The sequence below is a fragment of the Bombina bombina genome, chromosome 2 (assembly GCF_027579735.1).
Source record: "Bombina bombina isolate aBomBom1 chromosome 2, aBomBom1.pri, whole genome shotgun sequence".
Classification (NCBI taxonomy): domain Eukaryota; kingdom Metazoa; phylum Chordata; class Amphibia; order Anura; family Bombinatoridae; genus Bombina; species Bombina bombina.
In genome coordinates, this window is record NC_069500.1 from 1,248,510,754 (window position 1) to 1,248,528,105 (window position 17,352).

Sequence of the window (17,352 nt, forward strand, 5' to 3'; positions counted from 1 at the left end):
TATTCTTCTGTTCAGCTTTTTACAGATATGCATCAACACTTTCAAGTGTGTTTTTCTTCCCAATTGGAAAGAGTCCACAGCTGCATTCATTAATTTTGGGAAATAAGAACCTGGCCACCAGGAGGAGGCAAAGATACCCCAGCCAAAGGCTTAAATACTCATCCCACTTCCCTCATCCCCCAGTCATTCTTTGCCTTTTGTTTCGTTTCCCTTCCCTGCTCCTGTTGTCTTGGGTATGCCACCTTGGACTGTACAGTTCCCTGCGGGTGCGACTGTCCCTGAGTGTTGTGCCTTTTGTTACAGAATTGCACGCCTTCATGTGTTACTCAGACAGGTTTTTCCCGTTATTGAACGACCTTATCGGATACAGGAATATTTAGTCTGCTCTTCGAAGGGCACACCTCATTAGGCATGTGGGGATGATGTAATCTCCTGGTTGTCCATGTATTGAGATCTTTTCCAGTTTTTTTGGAAGATCAGGGCTCCATTTAGCTGGTCCTTCGGTGGGCCTGTTTGGGCGTTGACCTACGGGTTGCCTTGTATTTTATTTTCATCTGATAGGATGTCCTGTCTGTTTTCCTTCTTCCACATCTAAGGGAGGATTTATGTGGCTTGTCGGTTAGGACCCGGATTGCAGACTGGTCCTGTTTGGGTTCAGTTCTGTCTGGTAGCTGTTCGGACACGTGGCGCCGCTCTGCTTGGCTGGTCCGGTAGAGGCGCCGAGTGCTCATGTTATCCTCTGTGCTCAACTAAGCATTCTAGAGGACCAGTGGGTCTGTGAGGCAGGAAGGATTGTCTCAGTCCTTATAGCCTTTAATTTGGATTATTGGATCAGTGGAGTTCCGTTGCGTCTCTCTTGTGTCTGGGGTTGTCAGACCCTAGAGCTCCTTCCGATGTAGTGGAGGGTTGGTGAACTTGCGCCCTCTTGCCGCCGAGTTGGGCGGTTTGGCCTTTTTTTTTCTCTTAAGGCCCTGGGACTTGTCCTTCTGGACTTGGTTCTCAGCAGCTAGTAGTTTATTGGGTAGTTCAGTTGTCTTGCAGCGGATGGGTTGCAGAATGTGACTGTGTACTGTCTAGCTGTTTTTTATGAGACGTTGGTCTTCCTCTGTTGTCTCCATGTGAGTTGGGCCTCTTTTTAGGGACCTGGGTTCCCCTCCGGGATATGGTCGTTCCCTGTTAGGGGCACTGGGTGTGGTCTCCTTAGGCTCTGCTCGGAGTTGGGGATGCTGTGCGTCCTTTTCTCTCTATGATCCTCTGATTGTATGGAGGTGATGCGGAGACCAGCCTTTACTCGAGTGATTTTGGACTCGGGGTATCCCCTTGCTTGTTGTCCTGCGGCTGTTTGAGAGTCTATGGGCTCTAGTGTCGTTGTACGACTTTTAACGCCTTAGCTCCTTTGGAGCATTGGACTTTGGCAATTGGTGGTCTCTTCCTTGGGTTGGGACTTGCAAGTTCTTGTTATCTGGGTTGATCTGGATATTGCATTGATATCTCCCTGTGGTCTGTTTTTTTTAATATCAGACGAGGTGTTAAGCTCTCGGATTTTGTTGGTTTAAACAATTAGGGGGCTCAGATCTGTTTTCTCCCTTCGCTCAGTGTTTTCCTTTGTGGAGTTGTTGCCGGACTTTTTGTCTCTAGGGCTGGTTCAGGGTTCCCCAGTTCCTGGGAACTTGGGCTATGTCCTTTTACTTGGACTAATTGACCTGGTCACGGTTTGCCAGGTTGTCTGAGTAATGATGCTCATTGGGCTGGACTTACGCCTTTATGGTCGGTCTCCCTTGGTCAGCTTGCTGTGGTAACCTTATGGATTCACTGCTCTGCAGGCGAATGGGTTTGCAGTGTCTCTGCTGCAGCTATTGCACATTGGATGTGTTAGCAAGCTAATTCCTTAGGAGGATTCTTTCCAAGTTCATCTGCGTTGGAGATTGATCTCTCCTTCAGCTTGTGGCTTTGTGTCTTGTGGGCAGGTGCTCTGCCTTTTTGGCCCAATTCCTTTTCTTAGGGTGGGGGGGGGGCTTATTCTCCTTATGGAGGTGTGGTCCTTTTTCTAAGGATTCTCTTGGATTCAGGAGGTTGGAACTGAGAGTTAACCTTTCAGAGAGGGGTGTTTTGCTCTGGGTTATGTCCCATCTGGAGTCTTGCTGGCTCTGTGTCGAGACTATGGTGGACTTTTTATTAGATTCCTTTGGGTCTACGGCCTTGTCTGTTTCTAAGGAGTCGGGTTGGCACCCTTGCTTTGTTGGGATGGCTGTGGCCATTCTTCCGCTCGTTTTTGAGCTAGTGTTGGGGTTCTTTTGTTCTGTTTCCAAGAACTACCGATGCTTGGGCTGGGTTCTGAGATGCGGGTTCTGGGTGTAACCTCTCTCTCTCTCTCTCTCTCTCTCTCTGGGGCGCAGTGGGTTTTGTTGAGGTTATGTGCTTCCCTTTTTAGAACCCTGTGTATAGTTCTAGCGGCTTCGATTACCTGGAAGTGTGCCCTCTGTCTGGGAGTTCTCCTTTTACCATCTGTTCTCTTGCTGGCCGATTTTTACTTCTTAGCAAGTATTCTTCTGTGTCATCCTAATTATGACTGCGTGTTTTTTGTTTGGGTCTTTTAAACTTTCTTTTTTTGTCTGAATACTATAGTATTAGTTCTGACGATGTGAGGACTCAGTCTTCAGTTGTCTTTCGGTGGTTTTGCACAATGTTTAGAGAGAGGTTTCTCTGTTTCGAGGCCTGGTCCTAAACCTCTGGTTTCTGCTTGGTCGGGGCATAGCCTCCCCTTGTCTGTCAGGACCCATTTGGGTCTTTGTGAGCTGGGCTCGCTATTGGGGGTTTTCCTTTTGTGGTGACCTTTTGGTTCTCCTTCAGTTCTTCTTTTCCTTATCCCTTGGTGAGGGACCGCCTGTTGGGTGATGTTGTCTCCTGGAGGACTGTTGGCTCAGTTGAGTCCGATTTTGCGGTCTCTAGCTAGGCTTCTGGACTATCTGTGGGTCAGTGCCCTTGGAGCCTTTCCTTTTCAAAGTTTTCTCGGCTTTGGACGAAGCTGGGTTTTTGTTGGGTAGTGTTTTCTGGCTTGGTTCTCTCAGAATGGGCCGCCTATTGTCCCCTCCCGTTTTGGCATTCAGTGTCTTCTTTAGCTTGGGTATTGTTTTCCCAAAAGTAATGAATGCAGCTGTGGACTCTTTCCAATTAGGAGGAAAAGCATAAACTATGCTTACCTGATCATTTCCTTTTCTTCCGTTGGAAAGAATCCACAGCTCCCCACCCCTTTTTCTACGTGGGGCGTCTTTATTCTTCTGGTACCTTTTTTCACCATGATATTTCTTCTACTGTTCCTTGTTCCTCTGCAGAATGACTGGGGATGAGGGAAGTGGGAGGAGTATTTAAGCCTTTGGCTGGGGTGTCTTTGCCTCCTCCTGGTGCCAGGTTCTTATTTCCCAAAAGTAATGAATGCAGCTAGGGACTCTTTCCAACGGAAGAAAAGGAAATTATCAGTTAAGCATAATTTAGTTTTTTTTTTTATAACATGTCCCTTTTAAGAGGCATTCAGCAGTAATAAGTTTACAAATTATTTGGGACTTTCAGTGCATAACATATTGGGAATGTATAGCATTTGTTGTAGCCTGTTGCTTATTTGTTTTGCTTTCATTGTATTTGTATTGTATTACAGACTTGCGAGAGCACTGATGATTCCACACTGGATGACGAAGCTATTGCCAAACAAATTCAGATTGAGGAAGATGCAGAGGTGTGTGTTATTTGTAAAGCCAGTGTTAAGGGACCTTGTTGTGTATTTTTCCTAAATACAAGCCAAATTATTTTTTCACTGTCTCTATTTAAAGGGTAATTTAAATGTATTCATTCCCTATAACATTTAATTATCCAATGTACTTTCATTTTTTTTATTTCTTGCTTTTTCTGTAATATGTGACACACATACTGCACAATGATTGGTTGTTTTATGCAGCAGTTTATTTCAATCCCTAATTAGCCACAGAAATTATATAAACGGCATTAAAAAGACATTTCAAGGGGTGTGTCTCAGGCCTGCAAAACAATTCGTCAGTTGCAATGGCAGTATACTTAAGTAACTTTCTCTTGTTAAGTGTGTTCAGTCCACGGGTCATCCATTACTTATGGGATATATTCTCCTTCCCAACAGGAAGTTGCAAGAGGATCACCCAAGCAGAGCTGCTATATAGCTCCTCCCCTCACATGTCATATCCAGTCATTCTCTTGCAACCCTCAACAAAGGAGGTCGCGAGAGGAGTTGGAGTTTTTACTTAATTATTCTTCAATCAAAAGTTTATTTTAAATGGCACCGGAGTGTGCTGTTTTTTCTATCTCAGGCAGTATTTGGAAGAAGAAACTGCCTGCGTTTTCTATGATCTTAGCAGGCGTAACTAAGATCCACTGGCTGTTCTCGACATTCTGAGGAGTGGGGTAACTTCAGAAAATGGGAATAGCATGCGGGGTCTCCCGCAAATGAGGTATGTGCAGTACAATATTTTCTGGGAATGGAATTGACTAAGAAAACACTGCTGTTACCCGTATGATGTAAGTACAGCCTTAAATGCAGTAGTAGTGACTGGTATCGGGCTGATAAATGTATGAACAGTAGAGTTATTTTCTAGGGACTAGAATTTGACTGAAAAAATACTGTTAATACTGATATAATGTGTGAGCCTTAACTGCAGAAGAAGCGACTGGTAGCAGGCTTAGTAATAACTTTACACAGCATCTGAAATGTTGTTTTTTCAAACGTTTACTGGCATGTTAATCGTTTTGTGAGGTACTTTGGTGATAAATCTTTTTGGGCATGATTTTTTTCCACATGGCTAACGTATATTTCTGCATAGAAACCGTTATATCAGGTCTCCCACTGTTGTAATAGGAGTGGGAGGGACCTTTTTTTAGCGCCTTGTTGCGCAGTTAGAATTCTAGCACAGTCTTCCTGCTTCTTCCTCTTTGATCCAGGACGTCTCCAGAGAGCTCAGGGATCTTCAAAAGTCGTTTTTGAGGGAGGTAATCAGTCACAGCAGACCTGTGACAGTGTGTTTGACTGTGATAAAAGCGTTAAATCTTAATTTGATATCCGTTTTTGGGTACTGAGGGGTTAATCATCCTTTTGCTAATGGGTGCAATCCTCTGCTAATTAATACATTTAAAGAATTGTTGACTATAACTGAATTAGTTCTTTGTTATTCAACTGTGTTTTTAAAAAAAAAAAAAAAAAAAAAGCACTGCAGCGTTTTTTATATTGCTTGTAAACTTATTGAAAGTAATTTCCAAGCTTGCTAGCTTCATTGCTAGTCTGTTTAAACATGTCTGATACAGAGGAATCTGCTTGTTCATTATGTTTAAAAGCCGATGTGGAGCCCAATAGAAATATGTGTACCAATTGTATTGATATTACTTTGAATAAAAGTCAATCTGTACCGATAAAGAAATTATCACCAGACAACGAGGGGGAAGTTATGCCGTCTAACTCTCCTCACGTGTCAGTACCTTCGTCTCCCGCTCGGGAGGTGCGTAAGATTGAGGCGCCAAGTACATCAAGGCCCTTACAAATCACTTTACATGATATGGCTAATGTTATGAAAGAAGTATTATACAATATGCCCGAGTTAATAGGCAAGCGCGACAGCTCTGGGTTAAGGACAGAGCGCGCCGATGACACAAGAGCCATGTCTGATATTGCGTCACAATTTGCAGAACATGAGGACGGAGAGCTTCATTCTGTGGGTGACTGTTCTGATTCGGGGAGACCGGATTCAGAAATTTCAAATTTTAAATTTAAGCTTGAGAACCTCCGTGTGTTGCTAGGGGAGGTGTTAGCGGCTCTGAATGATTGTGACACGGTGGCAATCCCAGAGAAATTATGTAGGCTGGATAAATACTATGCGGTACCGGTGTGTACTGACGTTTTTCCTATACCAAAGAGGCTTACAGAGATTATTAGCAAGGAGTGGGATAGACCCGGTGTGCCTTTTTCCCCTCCTCCGATATTTAGAAAAATGTTCCCTATAGACGCCACCACACGAGACTTATGGCAGACGGTCCCTAAGGTGGAGGGAGCAGTTTCTACTTTAGCCAAGCGTACCACTATCCCGGTGGAGGATAGCTGTGCTTTCTCAGATCCAATGGATAAAAAATTAGAGGGTTACCTTAAGAAAATGTTTGTTCAACAAGGTTTTATATTACAGCCTCTTGCATGCATTGCGCCTGTCACTGCTGCAGCGACATTCTGGTTTGAGTCTCTGGAAGAGGCGATTCGCACAGCACCATTGGATGAATCTTTGAGCAAGATTAGAACCCTTAAGCTGGCTAATGCGTTTGTTTCGGATGCCGTAGTGCATTTAACAAAACTTACGGCTAAGAATTCCGGATTCGCCATACAGGCGCGCAGAGCGCTATGGCTTAAATCCTGGTCAGCAGATGTAACTTCTAAGTCTAAACTACTAAACATTCCTTTCAAAGGGCAGACCTTATTCGGGCCCGGCTTGAAGGAAATTATTGCTGACATTACTGGAGGTAAGGGCCACACCCTTCCTCAGGACAGGGCCAAATCAAAGGCCAAACAGTCTAATTTTCGTGCCTTTTGTAATTTCAAGGCAGGAGCAGCATCAACTTCCTCCGCTCCAAAACAGGAAGGAACTACTGCTCGTTACAGACAGGGTTGGAAAGGCAACCAGTCATGGAACAAGGGCAAGCAGGCCAGAAAGCCTACTTCCGCCCCTAAGACAGCATGAAGACAGGGCCCCCTTTCCGGAGACGGATCTAGTGGGGGGCAGACTTTCTCTTTTCGCCCAGGCTTGGGCAAGAGATGTACAGGATCCCTGGACGTTGGAGATTATATCTCAGGAATACCTTCTGGATTTCAAAACTTCTCCTCCACAAGGGAGGTTTCATCTGTCAAGGTTATCAACAAACCTAGTAAAGAAAGAGGCATTTCTACAATGTGTACAAGACCTCTTAGTGATTGGAGTGATCCACCCAGTTCCGCGAACGGAACAGGGGCAAGGGTTTTATTCAAATCTGTTTGTGGTTCCCAAGAAAGAGGGAACCTTCAGACCAATCTTAGACTTAAAAATCTTAAACAAATTCCTAAGGGTTCCATCGTTCAAGATGGAAACCATTCGGACCATCCTACCCATGATCCAAGAGGGTCAATATATGACCACAGTGGACTTAAAGGATGCCTACCTTCACATACCGATTCACAAAGATCATTATCGGTACCTAAGGTTTGCCTTTCTAGACAGGCATTACCAGTTTGTTGCTCTTCCCTTCGGGTTAGCTACGGCCCCGATAATTTTTACAAAGGTTCTGGGCTCACTTCTGGCGGTACTAAGACCACGAGGCATAGCGGTGGCTCCGTACCTAGACGACATTCTGATACAAGCGTCAAGTTTTCAAAATTCAAAGTCTCATACAGAGATAGTTCTAGCATTTCTGAAGTCGCATGGGTGGAAAGTGAACGTGGAAAAGAGTTCTCTGTTACCACTCACAAGGGTCCCTTTTCTAGGGACTCTTATAGATTCTTTAGAGATGAAGATTTACCTGAGGGAGTCCAGGTTATCAAAGATTCTCAATGCTTGCCGTGTCCTTCACTCCATTCCAAGCCCATCATTAGCTCAGTGCATGGAAGTAATCGGCTTAATGGTCGCGGCAATGGACATAGTGCCATTTGCGCGCCTACATCTCAGACCGCTGCAACTATGCATGCTAAGTCAATGGAACGGGGATTACTCAGATCTGTCCCCTTTGCTAAATCTGGACCAGGAGACCAGAGATTCTCTTCTCTGGTGGTTGTCACGGGTTCATCTGTCCAAAGGAATGACTTTTCGCAGACCAGATTGGACGATTGTAACAACAGATGCCAGCCTACTAGGCTGGGGAGCAGTCTGGAACTCCCTGAAGGCTCAGGGATTGTGGACTCAGGAGGAGAGACTCCTCTCGATAAACATTCTAGAATTAAGAGCAATATTCAATGCTCTTCTAGCTTGGACTCAGTTAGCAACACTGAGGTTCATCAGATTTCAGTCGGACAACATCACGACTGTGGCTTACATCAATCATCAAGGGGGAACCAGGAGTTCCCTAGCGATGTTGGAAGTCTCGAAGATAATTCGCTGGGCAGAGTCTCACTCTTGCCACCTGTCAGCGATCTACATCCCAGGCGTGGAGAACTGGGAGGCGGATTTTCTAAGTCGCCAGACCTTTCATCCGGGGGAGTGGGAAATCCACCCGGAGGTATTTGCTCAACTGATTCGTCGTTGGGGCAAACCGGATCTGGATCTCATGGCATCTCGCCAGAACGCCAAGCTTCCTTGTTACGGATCCAGGTCCAGGGACCCGAGTGCGGTGCTGGTAGATGCACTAGCAGCCCCTTGGGTTTTCAACATAGCTTATATGTTTCCACCTTTTCCGTTGCTACCTCGACTGATTGCCAGGATCAAACAGGAGAGAGCATCAGTGATTCTGATAGCGCCTGCGTGGCCACGCAGGACCTGGTATGCAGACCTAGTGGACATGTCGTCCTGTCCACCATGGTCTCTACCCTGAGGCAGGACCTTCTAATTCAGGGTCCTTTCAACCATCCAAACCTAATTTCTCTGAGGCTAACTGCTTGGAAATTGAACGCTTGATTCTATCAAAGCGTGGGTTTTCGGATTCGGTTATTGATACATTAATACAGGCTCGGAAACCTGTTACCAAAAAAAATTTACCACAAGATATGGCGTAAATATTTATATTGGTGTGAATCCAAGAGTTACTCATGGAGTAAGGTTAGGATTCCTAGGATATTGTCTTTTCTACAAGAGAGTTCACTAAAGGGACAGATTTCTGCTCTGTCTATTCTTTTACACAAGCGTCTGGCAGAGAATCCAGACGTCCAGGCTTTTTGTCAGGCTTTGGCTAGGATTAAGCCTGTGTTTAAAACTGTTGCTCCTCCGTGGAGCTTAAACTTGGTTCTTAAAGTTCTTCAGGGTGTTCCGTTTGAACCCCTTCATTCCATTGATATTTAGCTTTTATCTTGGAAAGTTCTGTTTTTGATGGCTATTTCCTCGGCTCGAAGAGTCTCTGAGTTATCTGCCTTACATTGTGATTCTCCTTATCTGATCTTTCATTCAGACAAGGTAGTCCTGCGTACTAAACCTGGGTTTTTACCTAAGGTTGTTTCTAACAGGAATATCAATCAAGAGATTGTTGTTCCATCGTTATGCCCTAATCCTTCTTCAAAGAAGGAACGTCTTTTGCATAATCTAGACGTGGTCCGTGCCCTGAAGTTCTACTTACAGGCAACTAAAGATTTTCGACAAACTTCTCTGTTTGTCGTTTACTCTGGACAGAGGAGAGGTCAAAAGGCTTCGGCTACCTCTCTCACTTTTTGGCTTCGTAGCATAATACGCTTAGCCTATGAGACTGCTGGACAGCAGCCTCCTGAAAAAATTACAGCTCATTCCACTAGAGCTGTGGCTTCCACCTGGGCCTTTAAGAATGAGGCCTCTGTTGAACAGATTTGCAAGGCTGCAACTTAGTCTTCACTTCATACTTTTTCCAAATTTTACAAATTTGACACTTTTGCTTCTTCGGAGGCTGTTTTTGGGAGAAAGGTTCTACAGGCAGTGGTTCCTTCTGTTTAATGTTCCTGCCTTGTCCCTCCCATCATCCGTGTACTTTAGCTTTGGTATTGGTATCCCATAAGTAATGGATGACCCGTGGACTGAACACACTTAACAAGAGAAAACATAATTTATGCTTACCTGATAAATTTATTTCTCTTGTAGTGTGTTCAGTCCACGGCCCGCCCTGTCTTTTTGAGGCAGGTTCTAAATTTTAAATTATAACTCCAGTCACCACTGCACCCTATAGTTTCTCCTTTCTCGTCTTGTTTCGGTCGAATGACTGGATATGACATGTGAGGGGAGGAGCTATATAGCAGCTCTGCTTGGGTGATCCTCTTGCAACTTCCTGTTGGGAAGGAGAATATATCCCATAAGAAATGGATGACCCGTGGACTGAACACACTACAAGAGAAATAAATTTATCAGGTAAGCATAAATTATGTTTCTTTCATGTAATTAACAAGAGTCCATGAGCTAGTGACGTATGGGATATACATTCCTACCAGGAGGGGCAAAGTTTCCCAAACCTTAAAATGCCTATAAATACACCCCTCACCACACCCACAAATCAGTTTTACAAACTTTGCCTCCAAGGGAGGTGGTGAAGTAAGTTTGTGCTAGATTCTACGTTGATATGCGCTCCGCAGCAAGTTGGAGCCCGGTTTTCCTCTCAGCGTGCAGTGAATGTCAGAGGGATGTGAGGAGAGTATTGCCTATTGAATGCAGTGATCTCCTTCTACGGGGTCTATTTCATAAGGTTCTCTGTTATCGGTCGTAGAGATTCATCTCTTACCTCCCTTTTCAGATCGACGATATACTCTTATATTTACCATTTCCTCTACTGATTCTCGTTTCAGTACTGGTTTGGCTTTCTACAAACATGTAGATGAGTGTCCTGGGGTAAGTAAGTCTTATTTTCTGTGACACTCTAAGCTATGGTTGGGCACTTTATTTATAAAGTTCTAAATATATGTATTCAAACATTTATTTGCCTTGACTCAGAATGTTCAACTTTCCTTATTTCCAGACAGTCAGTTTCATATTTGGGATTATGCTTTAAATTATCATATTTTGTCTTACCTCAAAAATTTGACTTTTTTCCCTGTGGGCTGTTAGGCTCGCGGGGGCTGAAAATGCTTCATTTTATTGCGTCATTTTTGGCGCGGATTTTTTTGGCGCAAAAATTCATTTCCGTTTCCGGCGTCATACGTGTCGCCGGAAGTTGCGTCATTTTTTGACGTTATTTTGCGCCAAAAATGTCGGCGTTCCGGATGTGGCGTCATTTTTGGCGCCAAAAGCATTTAGGCGCCAAATAATGTGGGCGTCTTATCTGGCGCCAAAAAATATGGGCGTCGCTTTTGTCTCCACATTATTTCAGTCTCATTTTCATTTGCTTCTGGTTGCTAGAAGCTTGATGTTTGGCATTTTTTTCCCATTCCTGAAACTGTCTTATAAGGAATTTGATTTATTTTGCTTTATATGTTGTTTTTTCTCTTACATATTGCAAGATGTCTCACGTTGCATCTGAGCCAGAAGATACTACAGGAAAACCACTGCCTGCTGGATCTACCAAAGCTAAGTGTATCTGCTGTAAACTTTTGGTAGCTATTTCTCCAGCTGTTGTTTGTATTAATTGTCATGACAAACTTGTTAAAGCAGATAATATTTCCTTTAGTGATGTACCATTGCCTGTTGCAGTTCCCTCAACATCTAAGGTGCAGAATGTTCCTGATAACATAAGAGATTTTGTTTCTGAATCCATAAAGAAGGCTTTGTCTGTTATTTCTCCTTCTAGTAAACGTAAAAAGTCTTTTAAATCTTCTCTCTCTACAGATGAATTTTTAAATGAACACCATCATTCTGATTCTTTGGACTCTTCTAGTTCAGAGGATTCTGTCTCAGAGATTGATGCTGATAAATCTTCATATTTATTTAAGATGGAATTTATTCGCTCTTTACTTAAAGAAGTACTAATTGCTTTAGAAATAGAGGATTCTAGTCCTCTTGATACTAATTCTATACGTTTGGATAAGGTTTTTAAAGCTCCTGCGGTTATTCCAGAAGTCTTTCCTGTTCCTAATGCTATTTCTGCAGTAATTGCTAAGGAATGGGATAAATTGGGTAATTCATTTACTCCTTCTAAACGTTTTAAGCAATTATATCCTGTTCCGCCTGACAGGTTAGAATTTTGGGACAAAATCCCTAAAGTTGATGGGGCTATTTCTACCCTTGCTAAACGTACTACCATTCCTACGTCAGATGGTACCTCGTTTAAGGATCCTTTAGATAGAAAAATTGAATCTTTTCTAAGAAAAGCTTATCTATGTTCAGGTAATCTTCTTAGACCTGCTATATCATTGGCTGATGTTGCTGCAGCTTCAACTTTTTGGTTGGAAACTCTAGCGCAACAAGTAACAAATCGTGATTCTCATGATATTATTATTCTTCTCCAGCATGCTAATAATTTCATCTGTGATGCCATTTTTGATATTATTAGAGTTGATGTTAGATTTATGTCTCTGGCTATCTTAGCCAGAAGAGCTTTATGGCTTAAGACTTGGAATGCTGATATGGCTTCTAAATCAACTCTACTTTCCATTTCTTTCCAGGGAAACAAATTATTTGGTTCTCAGTTGGATTCTATTATTTCAACTGTTACTGGTGGGAAAGGAACTTTTTTACCACAGGATAAAAAATCTAAAGGTAAAAACAGGGCTAACAATCGTTTTCGTTCCTTTCGTTTCAACAAAGAACAAAAGCCTGATCCTTCGTCCTCAGGAGCAGTTTCAGTTTGGAAACCATCTCCAGTCTGGAATAAATCCAAGCCTGCTAGAAAGGCAAAGCCTGCTTCTAAGTTCACATGAAGGTACGGCCCTCATTCCAGTTCAGCTGGTAGGGGGCAGGTTACGTTTTTTCAAAGAAATTTGGATCAAATCTGTTCACAATCTTTGGTTTCAGAACATTGTTTCAGAAGGGTACAGAATTGGTTTCAAGATGAGACCTCCTGCAAAGAGATTTTTTCTTTCCCATGTCCCAGTAAATCCAGTGAAAGCTCAAGCATTTCTGAATTGTGTTTCAGATCTAGAGTTGGCTGGAGTAATTATGCCAGTTCCAGTTCCGGAACAGGGGATGGGGTTTTATTCAAATCTCTTCATTGTACCAAAGAAGGAGAATTCCTTCAGACCAGTTCTGGATCTAAAATTATTGAATCGTTATGTAAGGATACCAACGTTCAAGATGGTAACTGTAAGGACTATATTGCCTTTTGTTCAGCAAGGGAATTATATGTCCACAATAGATTTACAGGATGCATATCTGCATATTCCGATTCATCCAGATCATTATCAGTTCCTGAGATTCTCTTTTCTAGACAAGCATTACCAATTTGTGGCTCTACCGTTTGGCCTTGCTACAGCTCCAAGAATTTTCACAAAGATTCTCGGTGCCCTTCTGTCTGTAATCAGAGAACAGGGTATTGTGGTATTTCCTTATTTGGACGATATCTTGGTACTTGCTCCGTCTTTACATTTAGCAGAGTCTCATACGAATCGACTTGTGTTGTTTCTTCAAGATCATGGTTGGAGGATCAATTTACCAAAAAGTTCTTTGATTCCTCAAACAAGGGTAACCTTTCTGGGTTTCCAGATAGATTCAGTGTCCATGACTCTGTCTTTAACAGACAAGAGACGTCTAAAATTGATTACAGCTTGTCGAAACCTTCAGTCACAATCATTCCCTTCGGTAGCCTTATGCATGGAAATTCTAGGTCTTATGACTGCTGCATCGGACGCGATCCCCTTTGCTCGTTTTCACATGCGACCTCTTCAGCTCTGTATGCTGAACCAATGGTGCAGGGATTACACGAAGATATCTCAATTAATATCTTTAAAACCGATTGTTCGACACTCTCTAACGTGGTGGACAAATCACCATCGTTTAATTCAGGGGGCTTCTTTTGTTCTTCCGACCTGGACTGTAATTTCAACAGATGCAAGTCTCACAGGTTGGGGAGCTGTGTGGGGATCTCTGACGGCACAAGGAGTTTGGGAATCTCAGGAGGTGAGATTACCGATCAATATTTTGGAACTCCGTGCAATTTTCAGAGCTCTTCAGTTTTGGCCTCTTCTGAAGAGAGAATCGTTCATTTGTTTTCAGACAGACAATGTCACAACTGTGGCATACATCAATCATCAAGGAGGGACTCACAGTCCTCTGGCTATGAAAGAAGTATCTCGAATTTTGGTTTGGGCGGAATCCAGCTCCTGTCTAATCTCTGCGGTTCATATCCCAGGTGTAGACAATTGGGAAGCGGATTATCTCAGTCGCCAAACGTTGCATCCGAGCGAATGGTCTCTTCACCCAGAGGTATTTCTTCAGATTGTTCAATTGTGGGGGCTCCCAGAGATAGATCTGATGGCCTCTCATCTAAACAAGAAACTTCCCAGGTATCTGTCCAGATCCCGGGATCCTCAGGCGGAGGCAGTGGATGCATTATCACTTCCTTGGAAGTATCATCCTGCCTATATCTTTCCGCCTCTAGTTCTTCTTCCAAGAGTAATCTCCAAGATTCTGAGGGAATGCTCGTTTGTTCTGCTAATAGCTCCGGCATGGCCTCACAGGTTTTGGTATGCGGATCTTGTCCGGATGGCATCTTGCCAGCCATGGACTCTTCCGTTAAGACCAGACCTTCTGTCACAAGGTCCTTTTTTCCATCCGGATATGAAATCCTTAAATTTAAAGGTATGGAGATTGAACGCTTGATTCTTGGTCATAGAGGTTTCTCTGACTCCGTGATTAATACTATGTTACAGGCTCGTAAATCTGTATCTCGAGAGATATATTATAGAGTCTGGAAGACTTATATTTCATGGTGTCTTTCTCATCATTTTTCTTGGCATTCTTTTAGAATACCGAGAATTTTACAATTTCTTCAGGATGGTTTGGATAAGGGTTTGTCCGCAAGTTCTTTGAAAGGACAAATCTCTGCTCTTTCTGTTCTTTTTCACAGAAAGATTGCTATTCTTCCTGATATTCATTGTTTTGTACAAGCTTTGGTTCGTATAAAACCTGTCATTAAGTCAATTTCTCCTCCTTGGAGTTTGAATTTGGTTCTGGGAGCTCTTCAAGCTCCTCCGTTTGAACCTATGCATTCATTGGACATTAAATTACTTTCTTGGAAAGTTTTGTTCCTTTTGGCCATCTCTTCTGCTAGAAGAGTTTCTGAATTATCTGCTCTTTCGTGTGAGTCTCCTTTTCTGATTTTTCATCAGGATAAGGCGGTGTTGCGAACTTCTTTTGAATTTTTACCTAAAGTTGTGAATTCCAACAACATTAGTAGAGAAATTGTGGTTCCTTCATTATGTCCTAATCCTAAGAATTCTAAGGAGAAATCATTGCATTCTTTGGATGTTGTTAGAGCTTTGAAATATTATGTTGAAGCTACGAAATCTTTCCGTAAGACTTCTAGTCTATTTGTTATCTTTTCCGGTTCTAGGAAAGGCCAGAAAGCTTCTGCCATTTCTTTGGCATCTTGGTTGAAATCTTTAATTCATCTTGCCTATGTTGAGTCGGGTAAAACTCCGCCTCAAAGAATTACAGCTCATTCTACTAGGTCAGTATCTACTTCCTGGGCGTTTAGGAATGAAGCTTCGGTTGACCAGATCTGCAAAGCAGCAACTTGGTCTTCTTTGCATACTTTTACTAAATTCTACCATTTTGATGTATTTTCTTCTTCTGAAGCAGTTTTTGGTAGAAAAGTTCTTCAGGCAGCGGTTTCAGTTTGAATCTTCTGCTTATGTTTTTTGTTAAACTTTATTTTGGGTGTGGATTATTTTCAGCAGGAATTGGCTGTCTTTATTTTATCCCTCCCTCTCTAGTGACTCTTGTGTGGAAAGATCCACATCTTGGGTAGTCATTATCCCATACGTCACTAGCTCATGGACTCTTGTTAATTACATGAAAGAAAACATAATTTATGTAAGAACTTACCTGATAAATTCATTTCTTTCATATTAACAAGAGTCCATGAGGCCCACCCTTTTTTGTGGTGGTTATGATTTTTTTGTATAAAGCACAATTATTCCAATTCCTTATTTTATATGCTTCGCACTTTTTCTTATCACCCCACTTCTTGGCTATTCGTTAAACTGATTTGTGGGTGTGGTGAGGGGTGTATTTATAGGCATTTTAAGGTTTGGGAAACTTTGCCCCTCCTGGTAGGAATGTATATCCCATACGTCACTAGCTCATGGACTCTTGTTAATATGAAAGAAATGAATTTATCAGGTAAGTTCTTACATAAATTATGTTTTCTCCAACATAGGTGTGTCCGGTCCACGGCGTCATCCTTACTTGTGGGATATTCTCTTCCCCAACAGGAAATGGCAAAGAGCCCAGCAAAGCTGGTCACATGATCCCTCCTAGGCCCCGCCTACCCCAGTCATTCTCTTTGCCGTTGTACAGGCAACATCTCCACGGAGATGGCTTAGAGTTTTTTAGTGTTTAACTGTAGTTTTTATTATTCAATCAAGAGTTTGTTATTTTGAAATAGTGCTGGTATGTACTATTTACTCAGAAACAGAAAAGAGATGAAGATTTCTGTTTGTATGAGGAAAATGATTTTAGCAACCGTCACTAAAATCCATGGCTGTTCCACACAGGACTGTTGAGAGCAATTAACTTCAGTTGGGGGAACAGTGAGCAGTCTCTTGCTGCTTGAGGTATGACACATTCTAACAAGACGATGTAATGCTGGAAGCTGTCATTTTCCCTATGGGATCCGGTAAGCCATGTTTATTACGATTTTAAATAAGGGCTTCACAAGGGCTTATTAAGACTGTAGACTTTTTCTGGGCTAAATCGATTCATTATTAACACATATTTAGCCTTGAGGAATCATTTATTCTGGGTATTTTGATATAATAATATCGGCAGGCACTGTTTTAGACTCCTTATTCTTTAGGGGCTTTCCCAAATCATAGGCAGAGCCTCATTTTCGCGCCGGTGTTGCGCACTTGTTTTTGAGAGGCATGACATGCAGTCGCATGTGAGAGGAGCTCTGATACTTAGAAAAGGCTTTCTGAAGGCGTCATTTGGTATCGTATTCCCCTTTGGGCTTGGTTGGGTCTCAGCAAAGCAGATACCAGGGACTGTAAAGGGGTTAAAGTTAAAAACGGCTCCGGTTCCGTTATTTTAAGGGTTAAAGCTTCCATATTTGGTGTGCAATACTTTTAAGGCTTTAAGACACTGTGGTGAAAATTTGGTGAATTTTGAACAATTCCTTCATGTTTTTTCGCAATTGCAGTAATAAAGTGTGTTCAGTTTAAAATTTAAAGCGACAGTAACGGTTTTATTTTAAAACGTTTTTTGTACTTTGTTATCAAGTTTATGCCTGTTTAACATGTCTGAACTACCAGATAGACTGTGTTCTGAATGTGGGTAAGCCAGAATTCCCATTCATTTAAATAAATGTGATTTATGTGACAATGACAATGATGCCCAAGATGATTCCTCAAGTGAGGGGAGTAAGCATGGTACTGCATCATTCCCTCCTTCGTCTACACGAGTCTTGCCCACTCAGGAGGCCCCTAGTACATCTAGCGCGCCAATACTCCTTACTATGCAACAATTAACGGCTGTAATGGATAATTCTGTCAAAAACATTTTAGCCAAAATGAACACTTATCAGCGTAAGCGCGCCTGCTCTGTTTTAGATACTGAAGAGCATGACGACGCTGAT

The 17,352-nt window shown here is 42.6% G+C and overlaps 1 protein-coding gene across 2 annotated transcripts in view; it reads left to right on the forward strand.

Moving 5' to 3' along the window:
- Positions 1–17,352, forward strand: part of RFC1 (replication factor C subunit 1) — a 430,548-nt gene that overhangs the window by 190,527 nt on the left and 222,669 nt on the right. For both annotated transcript variants that reach the window (XM_053704049.1, XM_053704048.1), the window contains exon 6: positions 3,653–3,730. In XM_053704049.1, the coding sequence (XP_053560024.1) occupies positions 3,653–3,730 (78 nt within the window). The remainder of the gene's footprint in view (positions 1–3,652; positions 3,731–17,352) is intronic.